Source organism: Eriocheir sinensis, chromosome 28 (assembly GCF_024679095.1).
Source record: "Eriocheir sinensis breed Jianghai 21 chromosome 28, ASM2467909v1, whole genome shotgun sequence".
Classification (NCBI taxonomy): Eukaryota; Metazoa; Arthropoda; class Malacostraca; order Decapoda; family Varunidae; genus Eriocheir; species Eriocheir sinensis.
The window spans coordinates 3,627,566-3,646,137 of record NC_066536.1 but is presented as its reverse complement, the minus strand read 5'-3'; the positions used below and the strand labels follow the sequence as shown (position 1 = coordinate 3,646,137).

Here is an 18,572-nt window from a genome sequence, read left to right as displayed (position 1 = left end):
CTTGATAATATATCTTGAGTTTTTATCCAATTTTTCAGAAATATATCTGGTTCTTTAACATTTTACATAAAGTTTATCTGTACATGAGTACTTATGAGTGGTCCGAGCAGATATCACCAGAATTCTGCACCAATTTAATACAAGTTAATAATTTGTAATAAGGAAAATTTGATTTTATATATATATATATATATATATATATATATATATATATATATATATATATATATATATATATATATATATATATATATATTGATCAAGCTGAAGTAGCATTTTTTGTAATATGAAGATTAGACAGTATTAACTACTACTACCTCTAAGTCATCAGCCAAAATAAAACCAAATTTTTACTTAGTACTGGTAAGAGGACTAATTGTTAGAATTATCAACTATCACAAGACTTACTGTCTAGAAGATTAAACAGATAAATAATTTTTCATGAAATGAAAAAACTTTATTATGGTAAATTTTATATCAACACAAAACATAAACACTTCTACAAACTGAACTCTGAACCCTTAAAAGACAACCCTAACCAAGGCACAATGTCTTTGCAAAATTCAAACACATTCACCTTACACAAAGACTATAAACTACTACTTATTGGTAAATCACAATTAACTGACGGTAAAAACTATAGCCAATAAGAGCTTTAGTATGGCCATGGAATCATATTCAACAAGATTAAAACCTTACGCAGAATGCAGAATACCAAAATATTTATAAATTACAAAAGTAAAACAAGTGTAAGGTTTGATTTACCTCATTTTAGTGTAGTAGTATAGTATTCTAGGTATGCATATGTGTATTGTGGAATTCTAACCCGTGAGTAAAAATAAATGTAATCAAGAAAAGCTTTGACACCTTTAAGATATAAAAGTAACCTATCTGCTACCTTAGGACCCAGCAGACCTTAATCAACTGCCATGTAGTCATCATCGTCTTTGTCCTGGTCCTCTTTTTTCTCTGAACTTTTCTTCTCGTCTCCTTTTTTACTGGATGATGATGACTCATTGTCCTTTTTCTTGCCAAGTGCCTGTTGCCAGAAATTTCTTAGTCTTGATTATTCCACTTACCCAGTAAATTAAATTATAAAATCTGTTTTCCATTCAATCATGGGGTGAGAACAACTAAAATTCCAATAACAAATGTGATGTCACAAAAGAAAAAACAAAGTTATGAATTCTTCCTTCTTACATAAATATGGAACCTAAACTAATTTTCTTCCTGAATTTCATAAATGAAATGACTATTTATTGAATGGGCTTAATGAATAGTTTTTATCTACTCAACACTATCATATCAATTTAAGGGCTGAAGAGATTTCATCATTCATGGCAAGCAATCTTCATAGCTTGCTTATGAGGTCTCAACTCACCTTGATGAAGGCCTCCATGTCACAAGATGAGGCAGCTAGCACAGCATCTTCCCCAAGACCAAACTGGTTAATCAGGGGACCCAGCTGCCCAGATTGAAGAGCACTACTGAACAAACTCACAGCCTGAAACCAAACAGCACAATTTAAAACCCTTCTCCTTAGGAGAAAATACTCCCAATGATCACTTGGATTCAATTTCCTGTTGCCCTTTATGCATGGTACATATCTCAGGAGTGGAGAAACATTAACAGAATATGCAATTTTTGCTCTTCTAATTTGTCAATCTCCTGGATAAAGATGAAGTATTTCAAATTAGTATTTAAAGTGACAGTCTTATCACCCACAATTTGTGCAGTATAATCAATGCACTTGTCCTACATACTATAAAGAACGTTAAGTTGGGTCACAATGGAAGGGACTGCATTTAGTCTGTCTGCTGATGTAAAAATAGACTGAAGGATATTATTGGAATGAGGTTGGGAGTGAGGCAGGCAGGAGGTGGCAGTCACAGGTTTGTGAGGAGTGGCGTCCTGAACCTGGTCACATTTTTATTTATACAAGTTTCGAAGGGAAGATGCTCAGGATCTGACTGCAGGCCTACTCCTATGCCTTCTCCAGCTGATGTGAGAGCCAAGTAGCTCAGCTGCCAGTTCAATCCCAGCACATGGCAGCTTCTCGGTGAGAAGGTTAGTCCTCTCTTGTAACTCTAGCAAAGCTATATGCTATGAGCTACAGCTCTCAAGTGATGGATCTCTGGATGCAGCTGGATCCTTACACCTGCATACACCCAGGAGGCAGGATATAACCCACAACTGACACCTGGTACCCATTCACTGCTGAATGGATAGGGGGTACACATTTAAGGAGACTGCCCAGCCATTTCCAATTTGTCTGGGAATCAAACTTCAGCTGTTAGACGAGCATGCTAACCACTGCACTACAGGGCGTGTGTTTGACAAGATACAAAAAATTGACACAAACTCTTGACTGCTTCTGCCTTTTACTGCCTTCTCTTTCTGCAAGTTTGTGAACCCCTACTTGTCATCCTTAACAATAATAATGGTGCGATGGTGGTGACAAACTAAAATTACTATTCAGCAAATGAATGCTGAGTGTTTATCACAATAAATTTGTTTGTACCATCTCCTTTGCAGGAATAACTCTGCATTCATGTCATAAGGCTCAAAAAAGCATTACTGTAAAGGTAGTCACCTGCTGGAATTGTGGAGATGTGACAGTGCCTCTCAACTGTTCAGTAGGAGGCAGTTCCTCAGCAGTGGCGGGGAGGTACGGTCGCAGCTGATTCACAAACTCATCATTGGTCAGTATGGGCTGGAGAGCTTCTGCTGTCATTGCTGAACTCAAGTCCACTAGAAATTTTCAGATAAAAATTAGTACAAAAGGAGCAGGATAGAGAGGGTATTTCTGGGTATTAAGTCATATTTAACTTGACCACTTTAAGACCTTCAAAAAGGTTATAACAAGATATCGAGGTTGACTCTATGAAACCATATACACCTTCCGATTACAAAAAAACAAATCCATATTCATGGAGTGACACCATGACACCAGGTGAACAGGTTTGCCTGCTGCACTGATCTGTAGGACTAAGATAGACAGGTGCAGCCAAACCATAAAGTCCTATTAGTAGTAAGATTATGAAGAGTGATCCCCCATCACAATGCCATATGTCAGCATGGTGGGCTATGTTATGTCTCATGCAAAAAAAAATACCAGAAATTTCACCCAACAGTCCTTAGTACCTAGAAGTGAAGGAGTGCCTGGTTGCATTAGAAATCAAGGTCACTCTGGAGCAAAGGATACAAAGAATATGAACCAGGCCACTAATGGTTACTAAACCTTTCTATCTACAATACACAGACTTTAACCCTTTCCATCCGTGACACAGACGTTGGCATCACAGTATGGAAAGGGTCAAGAGGAAATGGAAGAGGATTAATCCTCTTCAAAACCTCTCAATCCTCCTCTAAATTCCTCTTAATCCTCTTCCATTTCCTCTTAAGAGGTTTAGAAGAGGATTAAGAGGAAATGAAAGAGAATTAAGAGGTTTAGAAAAGGACTAACGGTGAAGCCGTCGGATGCCAACGTCAATGTCGCCGGAATGAAGGGGTTAAGAATGGAGTCATTGATTAATAACCATGGAGGAGTTGTTAAATACTATATGTAGGATTCAGTGGGGTGATAAGCCTTGGTGAGGAACAAAAAGTGGTTAAGAACAGTCATGCATTTTGGTGAGGACACAAGTCTGAGGGTAGCAAGTGGGAATACAGTAGGATTCTTAATTCAAGTAAGTCTAGAAAATAACTGTAATATTCTCGAGCTGGCAAAGGCACTTCAAAATATTCACATCCTTCCATCAGAAAGACTGATGACTAACTGTTTGTGGCTAAGTAGGGTGCTTAACTAACTTCAGATCTATCCACAAGTCAATGCAGACTACCACAAGATGGGCTGAGTCAACAGTAAACTCCCTCACCTGGAACCCTGGGTGAGCCAGATGCATCAGGAGGTACCGATATGCCAGAGAGGATGTTCTGCAGGTCTGACAGCTGGATAGGCACAACACTGCCAGCTCCAGGAGTGGTGCTGCTACTCTCCCTGCTGGTGGTGCTGCCTCGCCCTGACTCTGCAATGTCACCATATTCAGTTACTCTTTTCATGTTGGCCAAATCTAGCATATGAGGCAAATGGGAATATTTCGGTGTTCCTGGGATGTCAATTTTATTTTTCAATATTTCATCATGGAAAGTATAAATAAATATCAATAAATCCAATAGGTTTACATAAACTGTAACTGATTTAGGATTTCCATTTGTGTTCTCTGCTTGCATAATTATTCAAAATTAAATCATTCAATATTATACTAAGCTTTCTTTGGTTGAATGATTGTTTCAGGAATTTATTAGAAAATTTCTCACCCTGTGCTGGCGTGGGTGCAGGAGTTGGGGTGGTGGTGGCAGCAGGGGTAGTGGAGGCTGTTGTGGTGGCTGATGTGGAGCTGCTGCTGCCACTTCCACTGCGACCCCCTCCACTGCCTGATCTACTGATAACGATACAAAGTGAAGCGTTAGGTTATCAATTACAACACGAGAAAATTGAGGTACAGTATAGTTTTACCATAAAAGGGAAAGTTATGTGCAGTAGAGATGAGCTATTTGAGAACATGTGGGCAATGAGATATGATGGTCAAAAGAATGGTATTGAGTGAAGGAGGTTTGGTATGAATGGGAGTAATAAGTGTTAGGAGCAGTGTGGTGCCATGGGTAAGATGCATACATTGAGGCAATTCAGGCATATAGCAAGGAAGCAACCAAAAAGGGAGAATGGAAGGATGTGGATAAGCTATGAGACCACTACTCATATGCAATGATAGTGGTGAATTCATGAGACATATAAGAGTATATAGTGTTTTGAAAAGTGTATGAACAGGGGAAATAGATTATTCTCCTATAGATGATGCCATTTAAGAAAGTTACAAGGAGAGGATGTCAGAGTTATAGACAGAGAATGCAAAACTTTTAATTATCACTGATCCACTATTTCCCATGTTGTGCAAGATGAGGAGGAACAGACTCCGATGTTCTTCATGATGTGAACTAACCCCGGCCCTAGAAGTGTTGCCAGGCTGGACATTCCACTCCCAAGGATTTGCATCAGTTGTTGTTGAGAGATATTGCCAAAGAGATTCTGGATATCACTGTCCCGTAGATTGGTGATTTCTGAGCCCAGTGCAGGGTTGGGCGTAGAGCCTGTTGAACGTTGGGAGCCAGGTGCCGGCGGGTTGTTCATAAGCTCATTGACCTTGCGAGCATACTCTTCATCCTTATCTGTCTTGGGCTCCTGGAAGTAGTTTTTATTCTTTAACCCGGTAGCAGCAACGGGCCAGATTTGTGGCTTTACCGTGTAGCAGTGACGGGCCAAATTTGTGCCATGATTTTAACCCCCCAAAATAGATGAGACATAAACTGATCACAAATGCTTTGATATATATAATGAAATTGTTTGTATGAGGGGTGATTTTTTCTCATTTTTCTCGCTTAGAGGGACCATTAAGAATCATGATCCCCACTGCTACCAGGTTAATCTGTAACCTTCCCTTTGACTAAATAACGATTAGCTCACTACATAGTAATATGCAGTGTATTCTGTATCCCCATCTCAAGTGGACCATTTAGGTTCAATAGTACTTCTGTAACATTTATCATTTACAAGCAATGGATATATGTAATACCACGAGGATACTGGATTTTAAAGTAATGTTTGCAATAATCAATGAAGTAATATACAATTTAATGCCTGCATTACTCACCTGCATCCAGAAGAAAAGTCGCCTGGTTGACAACTTGAAGATGAGCACATACACTCTGCCCGTGGTGCACTGAGACACACGCTTGTACTCACAGTCCTCTGGGAACACTATCAGATCCTGCAAGAACATGGTCCTTTTACAAGTCAATTCACATTGCACTGAGATTTTACTTCATTCTAATGAAAGGTGGCTAATTTAACCTAGAAAATCAAATACATATATAGAAATAAAGAGAGGGGGAAACACATAAGCATGAAACAAAATATACACACACACACACACACCTCCTCAACAGTGCCACTGGTGCGATCCTTCCAGCAGAAGTGCATGAGGGAGTCATCAGCCTGATAGAGGTACAGCTGACCCTTCCGCTTGTCTGGATGAACCATCTGATTCTTCATGTACATCTTCCCTGCCTGCAAAGTTGAACATATTGAAAATAATAATTATATGTTGCCTATTATATCACATACAGTGCCCCCATGGTGCAGCGGTTAGCGTCCCTAGCTATGAATCTTCAGTCCTGTGTTTAAATCTTGGCCCATTGCTCATAAGTTTTAAGGTTCACATTAAATTATGGTAAATTTGACCACTGAGTGCTGAATATACGTAGGCTGGTATCTACCTGGTGAACGACAAGAGGCAACACGAGAGGTTTCGTTCCCTGATTTTTTTTGTTTATGGCCGTATTTCGCTTTCAAGCATCTATAGTACAATATAATTTGACAGTAGATGGGTATTATTTCTGAAAATGTGGTTAATTTCTCTGATCATAAAATAAATGTTTTTGCACACACAGGACTGGTAGGCAATGCTAAAACTGTAAAAAGTTGCTAAGCAAAGATCAAAGTGCCCCTGTTGTGAACTGATAACCAATGTGGTCTTTTGAACAAGTGGAAATAAACCAAATACTAGAGCATTGCATGAATGACATCATTTTTCATTGAAGCACCCAACTGATGGTGGCCAAAATGTTTTGAATAATGATCTTGAGATTAGAAGGAGTAAAGACTTACTTTGCAACACTGTTCCTAGTCTTCAGTAACATCTTAACCCTCTCACGCACCGTAAGTTTCCAGTAAGTTTCTACTCCACTCACCTTGCATTTCTCAGGCCTGACCGGCCTTTTTTTGCCGCCGCGATACTCTACATTCCCAGTCGTATTTTACCCTCACAGATATATCGTACCCGAATAAATTTGGCATCAATGGGTTCATAAAGACTTGTACTAGAACATGCACAAATAAAAATAGAGGAAAATACAATATATAAACAATAGACTTGTTTCAAGTCTCCGTATAGAGTATTGTAGACAACAAATCCTAAGTACCAACTCTTCCCCACTCGCTAGCTCGAAATTCTGTGGGCCAACTTTTTTAGCTGAATATGTTTCGAAGCAGAATTTCTTGAGGATTCTTATGGTATCCTCAAAATCCTCATACACCTATAGGCGTACCTAACACTCACCAAATGGGGGGTACAAACTTGGCGGAGGGACTTTTTTGGCAGCCATAGGCGGTAGTGGGCTAAAGAGTAGCCTATCCAGATATTTTGTTTTTATTTATCAATGATCCATGAGACATCCTAGAGGTAAATCAAAGTATGTGCTTATCTTTGTATTCATTCATACACACACTGGTATTATTTCTGTGGTGTCTGATTCACTTATTAGAGTGAAATTCTATTGTGATAAAACCGTCACAAATTCGTGTCACTAGTAAGAATGAAACTAGTAATTTAAGTTTTGCCACCATGAAATATACACAAATAGATAAATATGAAAGCTCACAAAGTCACAATAAGTGACATCACCTGCTTTGTGCAGTAAAAGTATGCTATTTCAAGTATCTGATACCCGCAATATGGCAGGCTGCTGCTGCCTCAGCCACAGATTATTGCCAGATTGTCATACTCAGCAGGTTATATTTCCCAACTTCCTACCCCCAAACTGTCTTCTGGGCTCCAGTAATGAAACTCATTTATAGTTATCATTAAAAGATTTAGATCCTGATGTTTCTTGGCAATAGTTAGGCATCAGAAACCGTTAAATACTATACTCTGAGTACGACAATCTGGCAACGGTGCTATACGTATTTTCATATTATTGTTCTGTTGTTTATTCAATGTTGTATTCAAGAAAAAGAATACTCATTATTTTAGTTAGCTTTTGGTTATAAGGATTCTTTACGAAATACAATTATAACATTTTCTTCTACTAGTTAGAAAACATACTGAATCCTGGATCGGCTATGGTGATGTTAAGTACGCCTATTAGTTCCCGAGTTATACCGAGAAAAATGTATTTTTTTCCTCTCCCGTCAGAGTAGGCTAAAAACAAAATTGCTCAAAGCTCCTCATCTATGCTCCTTAGGTAGGTTGCCATATGTTACCATTAAGAAACTTATCCCAACAAATGACGCTCCCAAATTTGACACATTTTCACCGAAAACTTAATTTTTAATCAATTTTTTAAAGTTTATGACGCATTTTGCGTCACCGTGCACCAGGACCTTTTACCCTTGATGACGCAAAATGCATCATTGAGGTTTAATTAGCAGTGGAAGTCTTCCCTGCCCCAGTTCTGCCATACCACATTCTCTTAAACTAACACAATCCAACCTTAACTTAATGAATAGTAACCTATTGGTAGTTTATTAACACTATAAGGGTTGCCTATTGCCACTTTATTAGTCATTCAAACCTCAGAAACAAATAGTTTATGAATTACACAATCAGTTATTATTGGCCCATTGAAATCTGAGAAAATGTGTCAAGCACTGGAGTGAATTGGGGACAATTCTTGAAAATACCTTCTCTCTGGCTTAACCCAACAGACAGTAAGCCCAGAGTCACTCAAGACATCAGTAACCTCCATAGGCCCTGCCACATAAAAAAATATTACAGCTTACGAGTCTGGCGTCCTAAGACCATACAGGTAAAAGGTACACATAGGGAATAGCCATCTTTATTGCATCGAGACACTGGCTAGTTGTAATGTTGCTATGTTACATCAAGCAGCCCTAAAATCAGACCAAACTTTTAAGACAAATTTTACACCTAATGAGTCTGGTCTCTGCAGATCATACAAGTATAAGCTAATTTACTTGTTTGTATGCATTACTGCTTGTTTGACCGAGGCAGGGTTTGGGGGCCTGGGTTTGCACCCTTGAATTACCCACCATTGCAGGGTCCAGACTACCACCCCAGGAGAAGGGACACAAACCCTGCCTGACACCCAGTACAGTACCCACTCACTGCTGAGTAGACAGGGGCATGGGTAAAAGGAGACTGGCCATGAATCTCCGCTCCATCCGGGATTCAAACTCCAGTCATCTCGGTTGTGAGCCGAGAGTAGTTGGGTAGTAATTTTGGTAATTGTGGCGATTGACTCCACTCCTCCAAAACACGATATTACGCCTCCATATTATAGTTAAGGGACGAAATACATGTCCCTCAACCATAATATGAAGGCGCAAATACTAAAAAGTAAAGAAAATGGCCTAATCCCCTTCCTCTAACGATCTTGGGGGACCCGTGGGATACCGGGGTTTTCGGGTGGGGGAGCATATTTAAACTACTCCAATCAAACGTTACATAACCTAACCTCTAACGGGGGGGCTTCACCCCTCTCGTCCCCCTCCTAACCAGGGGGGGCTGCAGCCCCCCTGAACCCCCCACACATATAATGCACCGGTAAAACTAGAAAATAAACTCAAGTGTTCCCCAAATGTTACAGCTTTTAGCCTATAATGAGTCTGCTGGCCGCCTCGAACAATACAAGGAGGATATACACACGAGCAACGGTCATCTTTGTTGCACTGAGTCACTGGTTGTGTTGCAGTGTTTAAGTACCGCCAACTGAGCCCCAAAAAGCCTTCCCTGGCCCACCTCCCTCCCGTTCTTTTTGTCTTCCTAACGAGTCTGGCCTCCCTAGACTATACAGACAAGAAATACATTCAGGACAGATAAGAAGTACACATAGAAAACCGTCTACCCAGTCATCGTTTTCCTCCCAGTCATTGGATGTGTTGCAGTGTTTACCTCCCGCCACCTCCCTTCTCCTCCCCCGCCACAACACCGGCCTCTACTCGCCTTAAACTCCACCAGGTTTTTGCTGCTGGACCTGAGGTTGCCGCCGAACAGAGCCCCCGACATGTTGGCTGTGTTGTGAGGTGCTGGAGTGAGTGTTTCTGCGAGGGGCACAGACGAGCCTCGGACCCACCGTGACGCAACACTTTCTGGGACGGTGTTGCGAGAAATTCCTCCTCGCAGAAATAAGTCGCTCTGTGTCCACCACGCATGCGCACTGCGGTAACACATCAGGGAAACATTTTAATTTACTTGGAATGGAGTGATAGGAGTAATAGTTAGGTCTAGGAATTGAGATTTTAGGATAGGGTAAATCTCCCCCTTCCCTCCCCCTCCTCTTCCAGTCTCTCCCCTCCCAGCATTTGCCATTTTCTACTGCCATTATCTTTTTTTCATTTTCCCTGATTTCCCGCTCTCATCCTAGTTTTGTTCACGTGTGCTTCTTGTCATGGTTGATATTGTCGGCAAGAAAATAACACCCTAGACCAACAGACCAAACCAGAAGGAACTCAGCGAACATCTGCAGCGTGGGGGTAATTCTTTCTAAAATCTGCCCTATTCGTTTGTTATAAATCCTTCTCTTAATTAAAAGTGTTGCTCCGATGTTTGTGCCGTGAATTGGAGCCGAATCAGAACAAGTAAGCGATAGCGGTGGGTGAAAATTACTATAGAAAGAGTAAGCATGTTGAATCTCTATCTGCGAGTTATTTTGCGGCTGCGAGCTTATTCCTACAACACCGCCGCCGCCGCCGCTTCCACAGTCTGTGTTAGGTGACTCGGCCTTTTTGAATTACTGGATATTGGTGGACTTTGTGCATTGAAATAAGCTCCCGTTAATGAAAGAATTATCCGCCAGAATTAAAATCAAATATATCAGTGAGACAGAGACAGAATGACAGAAAGAGACACACAGAATGACAGAAACTGGCAGGTCGCTAGGCAGAAAGAAAACACAGAGTCAATACATATTATTTACTCATAATTTGTATGAAGTCTTATATATAGACATAATATTTTACACAGGACATAATTGATTAAACTACGGTAACAAAATTTTATAGGCTTGCAATACTTGATGTGAACGAATAAGTTACTATATATCTTACTCTAAAATATACGAGAATCAAATTGTGCATATATATAATACCATATGTCACCGTTGTCAAAATGATATAACATTATGTTTCGGATACTTAGCAATATCTACGTAACTGTTGTTTCTTTATAATTATAATTACTCTGCAATTACTGAAAAAATTAAAACCAAATCAAAGTAAATACCAGATATATTCTTATTTCAAGACAACATCGCCCGTAATGAGCCGAAATTATCTTGCGTCGAAGTAACATAAAAATATGACACAGCAGAGCCGTTACAAAGGCTGACATTTCGACCCCGATACGATTGATTGACTGATAATTTACTGTTGCAGGTAAACAACAAGGGAGAAGGGAGGAACATGCCATCCCAACCCCCAGGCAGGACAGTGTGTGATTATACAACTATTAATACATGTGTAGGTAGCACCATGAAACTAAAAAGATACAATGGTAGGAAGGAATGCACAACAAGGGAGGGGGGTGGTACCTGCCGGCCTCCCCCTGGACAAGAAGAAAATAAAATGTGGGGACAGAGAAGGACATCGCCCAAGCACTAGATGGGAATGAATACAGAGATAGAGTAAATACAAGTCCTTAAAGTAGAACATATATAGATTCGGACAGTGGGATGGTCCGGACATCGCATTTATTGTAAAACATACCTTCAACAATAATTGAATTGACAATAAACTATCAATCAGTCAATCAACGTATGAGACTGAGTGCCGCGAGATTTTGTGTGACTGTACAAAACTTTGTTCCCTTGGCCCACGCGGGACAACCACGCCCTCAGAGCTGTCCTTTACGATGCAAGTCCGATTTTTTTTTTTTTTTTCATCTTCTATATAATATTTTCAGGGTGTATCGTAAGCTCTCACTTCAAGAATATGGAAAGTAGGGAAATGTACATTATTACGGTGACGCAGCCATGCACGGCCAAGGTATTGCCGTATAACACGATCACCCAGAACTCATGCTGGAGGTGGAGTGTGACCACCCATTTATTTTTTTATAGTCGTGATGATTCGGAGGGTTGGTATTTTCATGATTTTTATCAATTTCATGTCAATTTAAACACTACAGGTGTTGCAACTGCTATAAAAAGGTTAATTTAGTAAAATATTATGCTTTTGAGAAGAGAAGGAAGCCATAATTCCAAAACTCTTGAGACATTTCTTATAGGTCTCCTTTTAATTTATTTTTCCTATAAATATTGAGAAGATACTTTTGTGCTCATACAAATGCCTTGTAATAGACAAATTCTTATTTATTAGCCAATCAAACTTAAGTTATATGAATATTATGCCGAGTAATACGAGTGTCCGTGCAATCCAGCCTCCCTGGCAGTACCATCACCACGGGTGGGGATGGCTCGGACGATTTAGCAACTTGTGTTTCATCATCTACAAATGAAAACTGGAAATGGCTACGGGTGTCATATTACCAACCTAAAGAGCCAAAGGAATATTTTGAGATCAACAAAATTACACTACTGCTTTAACTTTATTTCTAAAAATATATTTTTTAAATAGTGGCCGAATCATCACCGCTCTCCCCAAGTCTTTTACATTCGAATCTCTCTGGCCGTGATTCTTTGAACAGGTTCATGTTCAGACGCCCAAAGTGTATACAGGTGACATGCATACTAATAGACCTTACAGTTGTCATAAGAGAGAGAGAGAGAGAGAGAGAGAGAGAGAGAGAGAGAGAGAGAGAGAGAGAGAGAGAGAGAGAACAGATGAATTATAATAAATTGAATGACTTAACTAATGAATATGCTAACAATTTGTATTACTTTACAAAGAAAAAAAGTATGTCGTCGAATATTTAAAAATATTATTGCTAAAAAGCGATTTAAATTTATTTATTTGTTTATTTTTACGTTCAGCCTGTTGCACCGATAGGCTTTCTTGATGGGGCCTGCTGATCGTCCCCAGCCCGTCAGTGGGCAAGCGTGTTCATAGTGGCGCCATCTTGCTTGGCTCATGCTGCCCCAGGAATACATCTTTGCTTCACTCTAGATCAGTAATTTCCAACCTTTTTTGTCCCGTTCCCCCTTTTCCAGTCGATTTTTCACATGTGGACCCCTACAACGAAATAGGTTAAGTGGGCCACTCATGACCATTCCAAGGGCCAAATTTGTGACGTGGGCCGTGAGTTTGACACCCCTGGTACCGTTAGCTAATGTAGAGCAATTATAGCATTTAAGCATTCAGTTTTGAGAATTGCGTACAGTAGTATGAATTTTATTCCAAGCCGCATGTCTCCTAATTCCAGTATAGTAAATTTAAAAATAATTAGAATCTCTATGGACCCCTTCAAATTCTTCCATGTACCCCTGGTTGGGAACCACTGCTCTAGATAGTTCCGCTAGACGGGTTAATAGGTCAGGACAGCATGTATAGACAGTCTTTAGCCACTCGGCGACAACTGAAAATGTCAGGTTATAGTGGCGGGCGGGAGTCGAACTTGAACCAGTCCTCATGACACATGCATGCTTTCCTTTCCTCTCTTTGTATGTCTTATCGTCATGGCTGCACGCGGCGGAATGCATAATCAAGGTCCTTTCCATTCTTCCCTCTTGGCGCTGCAGCAGTGGTCAGCAGGAGGGTGGGGAAGGAGCGAGAGCACTGAGGACATGCAGCTGGTACACATAACGGCCACTACCTGATTCAATTCATCATTTTTAATTTCGCACGCCTGCCTCGCTGGCTGGTCGATCAAGTGGGTGCCTGGGGAAGCCCTGAGGAGGATTCTGTCTTTGGTTGAAGTCGTGGGGGACTTTGGAGGCGAAAATTCTGAGCGAAGGGTATGTGCTCTTAGCAGGAGGAGTCTTTCCCCAATGCTTTAAGTTAAGCTGTATATTGCCCTCGATTCAACTAATTTCACATGATCCTTTACCTCTTTGCGTTTGTTTCTTCCCACTCATTTATCAGTCTTTAAGGTCTACCAACATTCCTCCTCTCATGTAAATAAATCAGCCTCTTACAGTTTTATATTTATGACTATTTATGCTGCCACGTGCAAGGATATAGTTAACAGTAGTTAATACCTTGGCCCTCAGTCCTTGTGTATGCCCTGTCTCTCGATCTACGAGGTCTGCTCTATACCCACCACAAACTCGAAGGAAAAGACATAAAAATAATATTCGTTAAATAATCGGTCGACAGGACAACAAATTAATGATCGGAAACAAAACACTTGAACGAGTAGAAAATTATACACGTATCAAGGACAATCACTGCAAATACAGACCATGAAAAATAAATCAAAATGAGATCGCGAATGGGAAGAGCGCATTCGGTGAGCATAGTAATATCTTAAATAGCAACCTGCTTCTCTCCCTGAAGAGAAAGGTGTACGTACAATCGATGTATCCTGCCACTCCTAATATGCTGTCCATAAACTTGGCACCACGCAAAAGATTTAAAGAGAAAACTTAAACACGAACAAAAATTAATGGAGAGAAAATTGAAAAAAAGGAAGCATCGTTGATTAGGGAGCAAAGGTTGGAAATTATATTAATGACTAATAAGAAATTACGTTGGATAGATCATGTCATACGTAGAACTAATTACAGATGGACAACCAACATAAAAGAGTGGCAAGCAGACAGATGATCATGTGGCGATATAACATAGGGCATTTACCGGAGTAGGATGAAGTGCTCTAGCATCAGAGAGATGTAGAACATTGAGCTGGAGACGCAAAATGGCTTCAGAGGATGTTAAATGTGATGGTGAATTATATTTATAGCATCGATATAATCACAAATACTTAATGGCATTTTTAACTTCAATGGCCACTAAAGTACAGTAAACAACAAAATTGTGATTTCAAGCCACGCTTCTTCCCTAACGACAACCGCCGAGTCATCCAAACAGGAACCACTTAACCAATCATCCTCGTTGGCACCGCTTAGTTTAGCCCTGCCTCCATTGCCTAGCCAAACACATGCATTTGAGGAGGGGAGGAAATGTAATGTTAGTTACAGTTAGTATTATTCAGAATGCATTGGAGAAGGAGTGGGAAGCATATATGGGAAAAGCAAGAGGTATTAGATTATGGCACGCAAAATTAGTGCCAAGAGTACAACCTTCGCAATAGGTTCCATCTCCGGAGCTTCTCTACGACTTCAAAATGGGAAGGGTTTTGGGGGGGAAAGATGAGTCATCCATAAAGTCAACCAGTCACGTCCATCAGGAGGGGAAGGGAGGCAGGAACTGCTTGACTGTCATAATGAATGCGGCATAACCACCTTTTATATAAATAGGGTGTCTTGGCTGCATGGTCGTCCTGCTACACTTTTTAATGGTAATAGTCAGATACCGCAGGGGAGGAGACACCCAGCAGCCATGCCTTAAACAGGCGCGGGGGTCCTCCTACGTCAGCTGATCGACCTGCTATATAATACCTGCTGGTTAAAACAAAAGAAAGAAAAGAAAAAGGGAAAGTAAAGGATAAGGCAGAAAAAAATGAAGTTGCACGTAGAATATCTATTCTTGATCGGTGAAAACGTTTGAAAGTACACACTATTCTAGATATTTAGGCGCACACGATGGCACAGACTTGCCCCGCCCGAAGTGCATCCCTTGACTACTAAGTGAAAAAAAAGTGTCGTGGCGTGAGTACTGAGTATTCGCCGACTGACTGACTTCTGTTATCACATCGGAAGATGGATCGAGGCGATGCTTGAAATATAATTAACCTTGGAAGTTAAAAGAACCCACTAAAAACAAGTGTATGTATAGCACATACTTTAATCTCGGGAAATCATATTTACATGTCCCGCGGTCATTCTTCCCACCAGAGGCTAAAGGGCCAATGCGACGGATATGAGCACGGACGCCACGCGCAGCTAAACATTTACTTACACGGACAAACATACATACCTACATACATACATACATACATATATATACATCGATTAAACTAGGTCATGTCCCGGAGAGAAAGGGGTCAAAAGAGGAAATGTTTCTGCAGGAATAAAGAAAAATGGGGAGGGCAAGGGCAAGGAAGGTCATGGAAGAAGTATGTAGAGTGTAGGGTGAAGGGAAGGCAAGGGGAGGGAGGGAAGAAAAACTGGACAGCTGAATGGACGGGGTCAACAGAGAGATGTAAAGGAGAGGGGGAGGGCGAGGGGACGCGGCAAACCAAGGGAAAATGAGAGGAACGGAGAGAAAGATTTAGTGAAGGCCCAACGAGAGAGAGAGAGAGAGAGAGAGAGAGAGAGAGAGAGAGAGAGAGAGAGAGAGAGAGAGAGAGAGAGAGAGAGAGAGAGAGAGAGAGAAATAAATAAAAAACTTCTCTTCGGTTAAAATCTTTGAAAAACTGCATCACCGAAATACGCCGATCATTAAGACATAATAGTTTTATTGAGAAAATTAAGCTATGATTCCGCCTTGAGAGAGATTGTTTGCCATCGCCGCCGACCGCTGGGCTCCGGGCTATCTTGGGCTGACCTCTGGCCTGCGCCCCCCCTCGACCCCCCGCCGGGCTAATTGGCACTGATACTTTTCTTTTTACCTCCTTTTTTTTTGGCAACACTCAAATAATGCTAACTCGTCAATATGCTTTGGCGCCATGTACGTGTTATTTCTTTTTCTAAGTTTGGTACAACAACAGAATTAATTACGCACATCAACTTCGCCGCCACATAATATTAAATCATAAATGTTCCATAAAAGAAAAACATGAAGCGCATACAACAGCCTCGCCGCCCCAAAAATAAACCATAAAAGTTTGGTTACGCAAAAACATGAAGCGCACACAAGAGGTTCGCCGCCCTAAAATTAAAAACACGAAAGTCGGTAAAAAGAGAATTCGATACCAAACCATTGCGCTCCTTGCTGTACCAAAATAGGTAAGTGAATGAGCAAATGAAAGTAAATGAATAGATGGATAAATAAGTAAATATATATTTAATGCCTCAAAACTGCGTTTGCATTTTTAATTATCGTCCTATGCATTTCCGCTGAATAATAAAAAAAATTAAGACTTTTCCCACGGTTTAGCGTTTACTGGGCTCACTTGCGGCTGCAGTGCATACATGAGGCGGCTGTGCTTTGTGATTACCCAAGGCGGCTGTCGTCACAACTCTGCCGACACTCTCCCCTTGCGCTTCCCCCAGTGTGTGTGTGTGTGTGTGTGTGTGTGTGTGTGTGTGTGTAATTCACCACGGCCTTCATGATCACGAGTTGGACTCGCTTTCGCCAGCAGGTCTATAGTGCCCTCCCGACACGAGCAAGTGCATGCTCATTATCGTCAATCTCTGGGTACTGCCAGGACCTCACACACCACACACCCCATCCCCCTTGTTCAAAGGGGGACAGTAACCACTCCTAATCAAACGGAAAGAATCCGGCCTGAGCGGGGCTCGAACCGCCGCCTGTTTGGCCGTGAAGCCTTGCAGTGCGGCGCTCTTGCCGATTCAGCTACCGGTGTGTGTGTGTGTGTGTGTGTGTGTGAGAGCCATTCTGCAGTGCCTGATAACAGCAAGAAAGGAATTCAATTTGCATGCACCTACTCGTTGTCAGAGCACTCCGACGAAGAGGTGTGTAAAATCACTAGTCTGCTGGCCGCTTTTCCCTTTCCTTCCCCGCGAGAGCCAGACTGAAAAGTGTTCCGTGCAAGCCTAAGCATTCTATTTTCATGCACCTCTTCAATGTCAGAGAAACCAGAAGAAGAGGCTTTCAAAATCTTTAAAAAACGGTGCTGGCGGGACATTTTCATTCTCCTCTTCCTTCGTAAAGTTAGAATGAGAGGGTCCCAGTGCCCGTGCCGTGCACCCATCTCCCCGAGACTACAGGAAAGTCTTCCGCTTGCATGCACTTAATCGTAGTCAGAGGAACCAGACGTAGAAATGTGTGAAATATCTGGAAATTGTGCAGGCTATTTTTAGTATGGTGTTCACTCTCCGTCTCTTTCTTGTGCGGCTTAAAAACTGAGAAAGTCCCCGAGCTCGTGCGACACATCAAAACACCTACTCGTTATCAAAGGAGCCGGACGTTTAATAAGGCGTGTAATATCAGTAAAAAGTGCAGTGGTTAGTCCCTGGTGGCCCCTCTCCCTCCTCTTCCCTCTGAGTCAGCCAGAAAAGGTGGGTAGACCAGCGTACTAGCGACCGACCAAACGAAGCCTAAATGAATAAATTAATAAAGAAAGAAAGAAAGAAACGAATAAATGCCAGCTTGCGTGTGTTAATGAAGTACTACCTACGTTTATGGCGTCAGTCACCATTCAGAGTTACTGTACAGGAAAATATAATGCAAGTACTCTGTCAAGGAAACTGAACATAATGCAAAATATCTGAGAAAAGGTGTTGATTAGTCTGATGTTTGTTCTCCCGTCTCTTTCCCGTGAGTTAGTCTAATTAAATGAAACAAGGTCTAAAGAGTTGGTCTGAATAAAAGAACCAAAGCCCCTAGAATCGTCATTAGGGGAGGAACTTGCCAAAGGAAATGACCTTGTTTATTTTAAATAGAGGCTTTGTTCAGAACGTCCCAGCGTCACAACGACCCCTCAAACCATGACTACATGAAAGATGAGCAAATAAATACTGGCTTGCGTGTTCTGATGAAAGGCTACAACAGTTAACGGCGCCAACCACCCAGATGAAAACAAAAGAGAAGAAATAATGTATTGACACACGCGGAGACCGGTCGGGGAACA

The 18,572-nt window shown here is 41.2% G+C and overlaps 1 protein-coding gene across 2 annotated transcripts; it reads right to left on the bottom strand.

Annotated features, from left to right (window-relative positions):
- Window positions 1–456: 456 nt before the first annotated feature.
- LOC127004373 (proteasomal ubiquitin receptor ADRM1-like) lies at window positions 457–9,967 on the bottom strand. Of its 2 annotated transcripts, none has more exons than XM_050872003.1 (9): window positions 9,800–9,967; window positions 5,996–6,123; window positions 5,712–5,828; window positions 5,004–5,242; window positions 4,321–4,445; window positions 3,879–4,028; window positions 2,594–2,751; window positions 1,382–1,504; window positions 457–1,039 (listed from the first exon to the last, which is right to left on the bottom strand). In XM_050872003.1, the coding sequence occupies exons 1-9, from the start codon at window positions 9,864–9,866 to the stop codon at window positions 917–919; spliced, it is 1,230 nt and encodes a 409-aa protein (XP_050727960.1). In that variant the 5' UTR covers window positions 9,867–9,967; the 3' UTR covers window positions 457–916. The 2 variants fall into 2 exon arrangements, with proteins under 2 accessions (XP_050727960.1, XP_050727961.1); XM_050872004.1 differs by having other exon boundaries at window positions 4,321–4,442.
- Window positions 9,968–18,572: the final 8,605 nt, after the last annotated feature.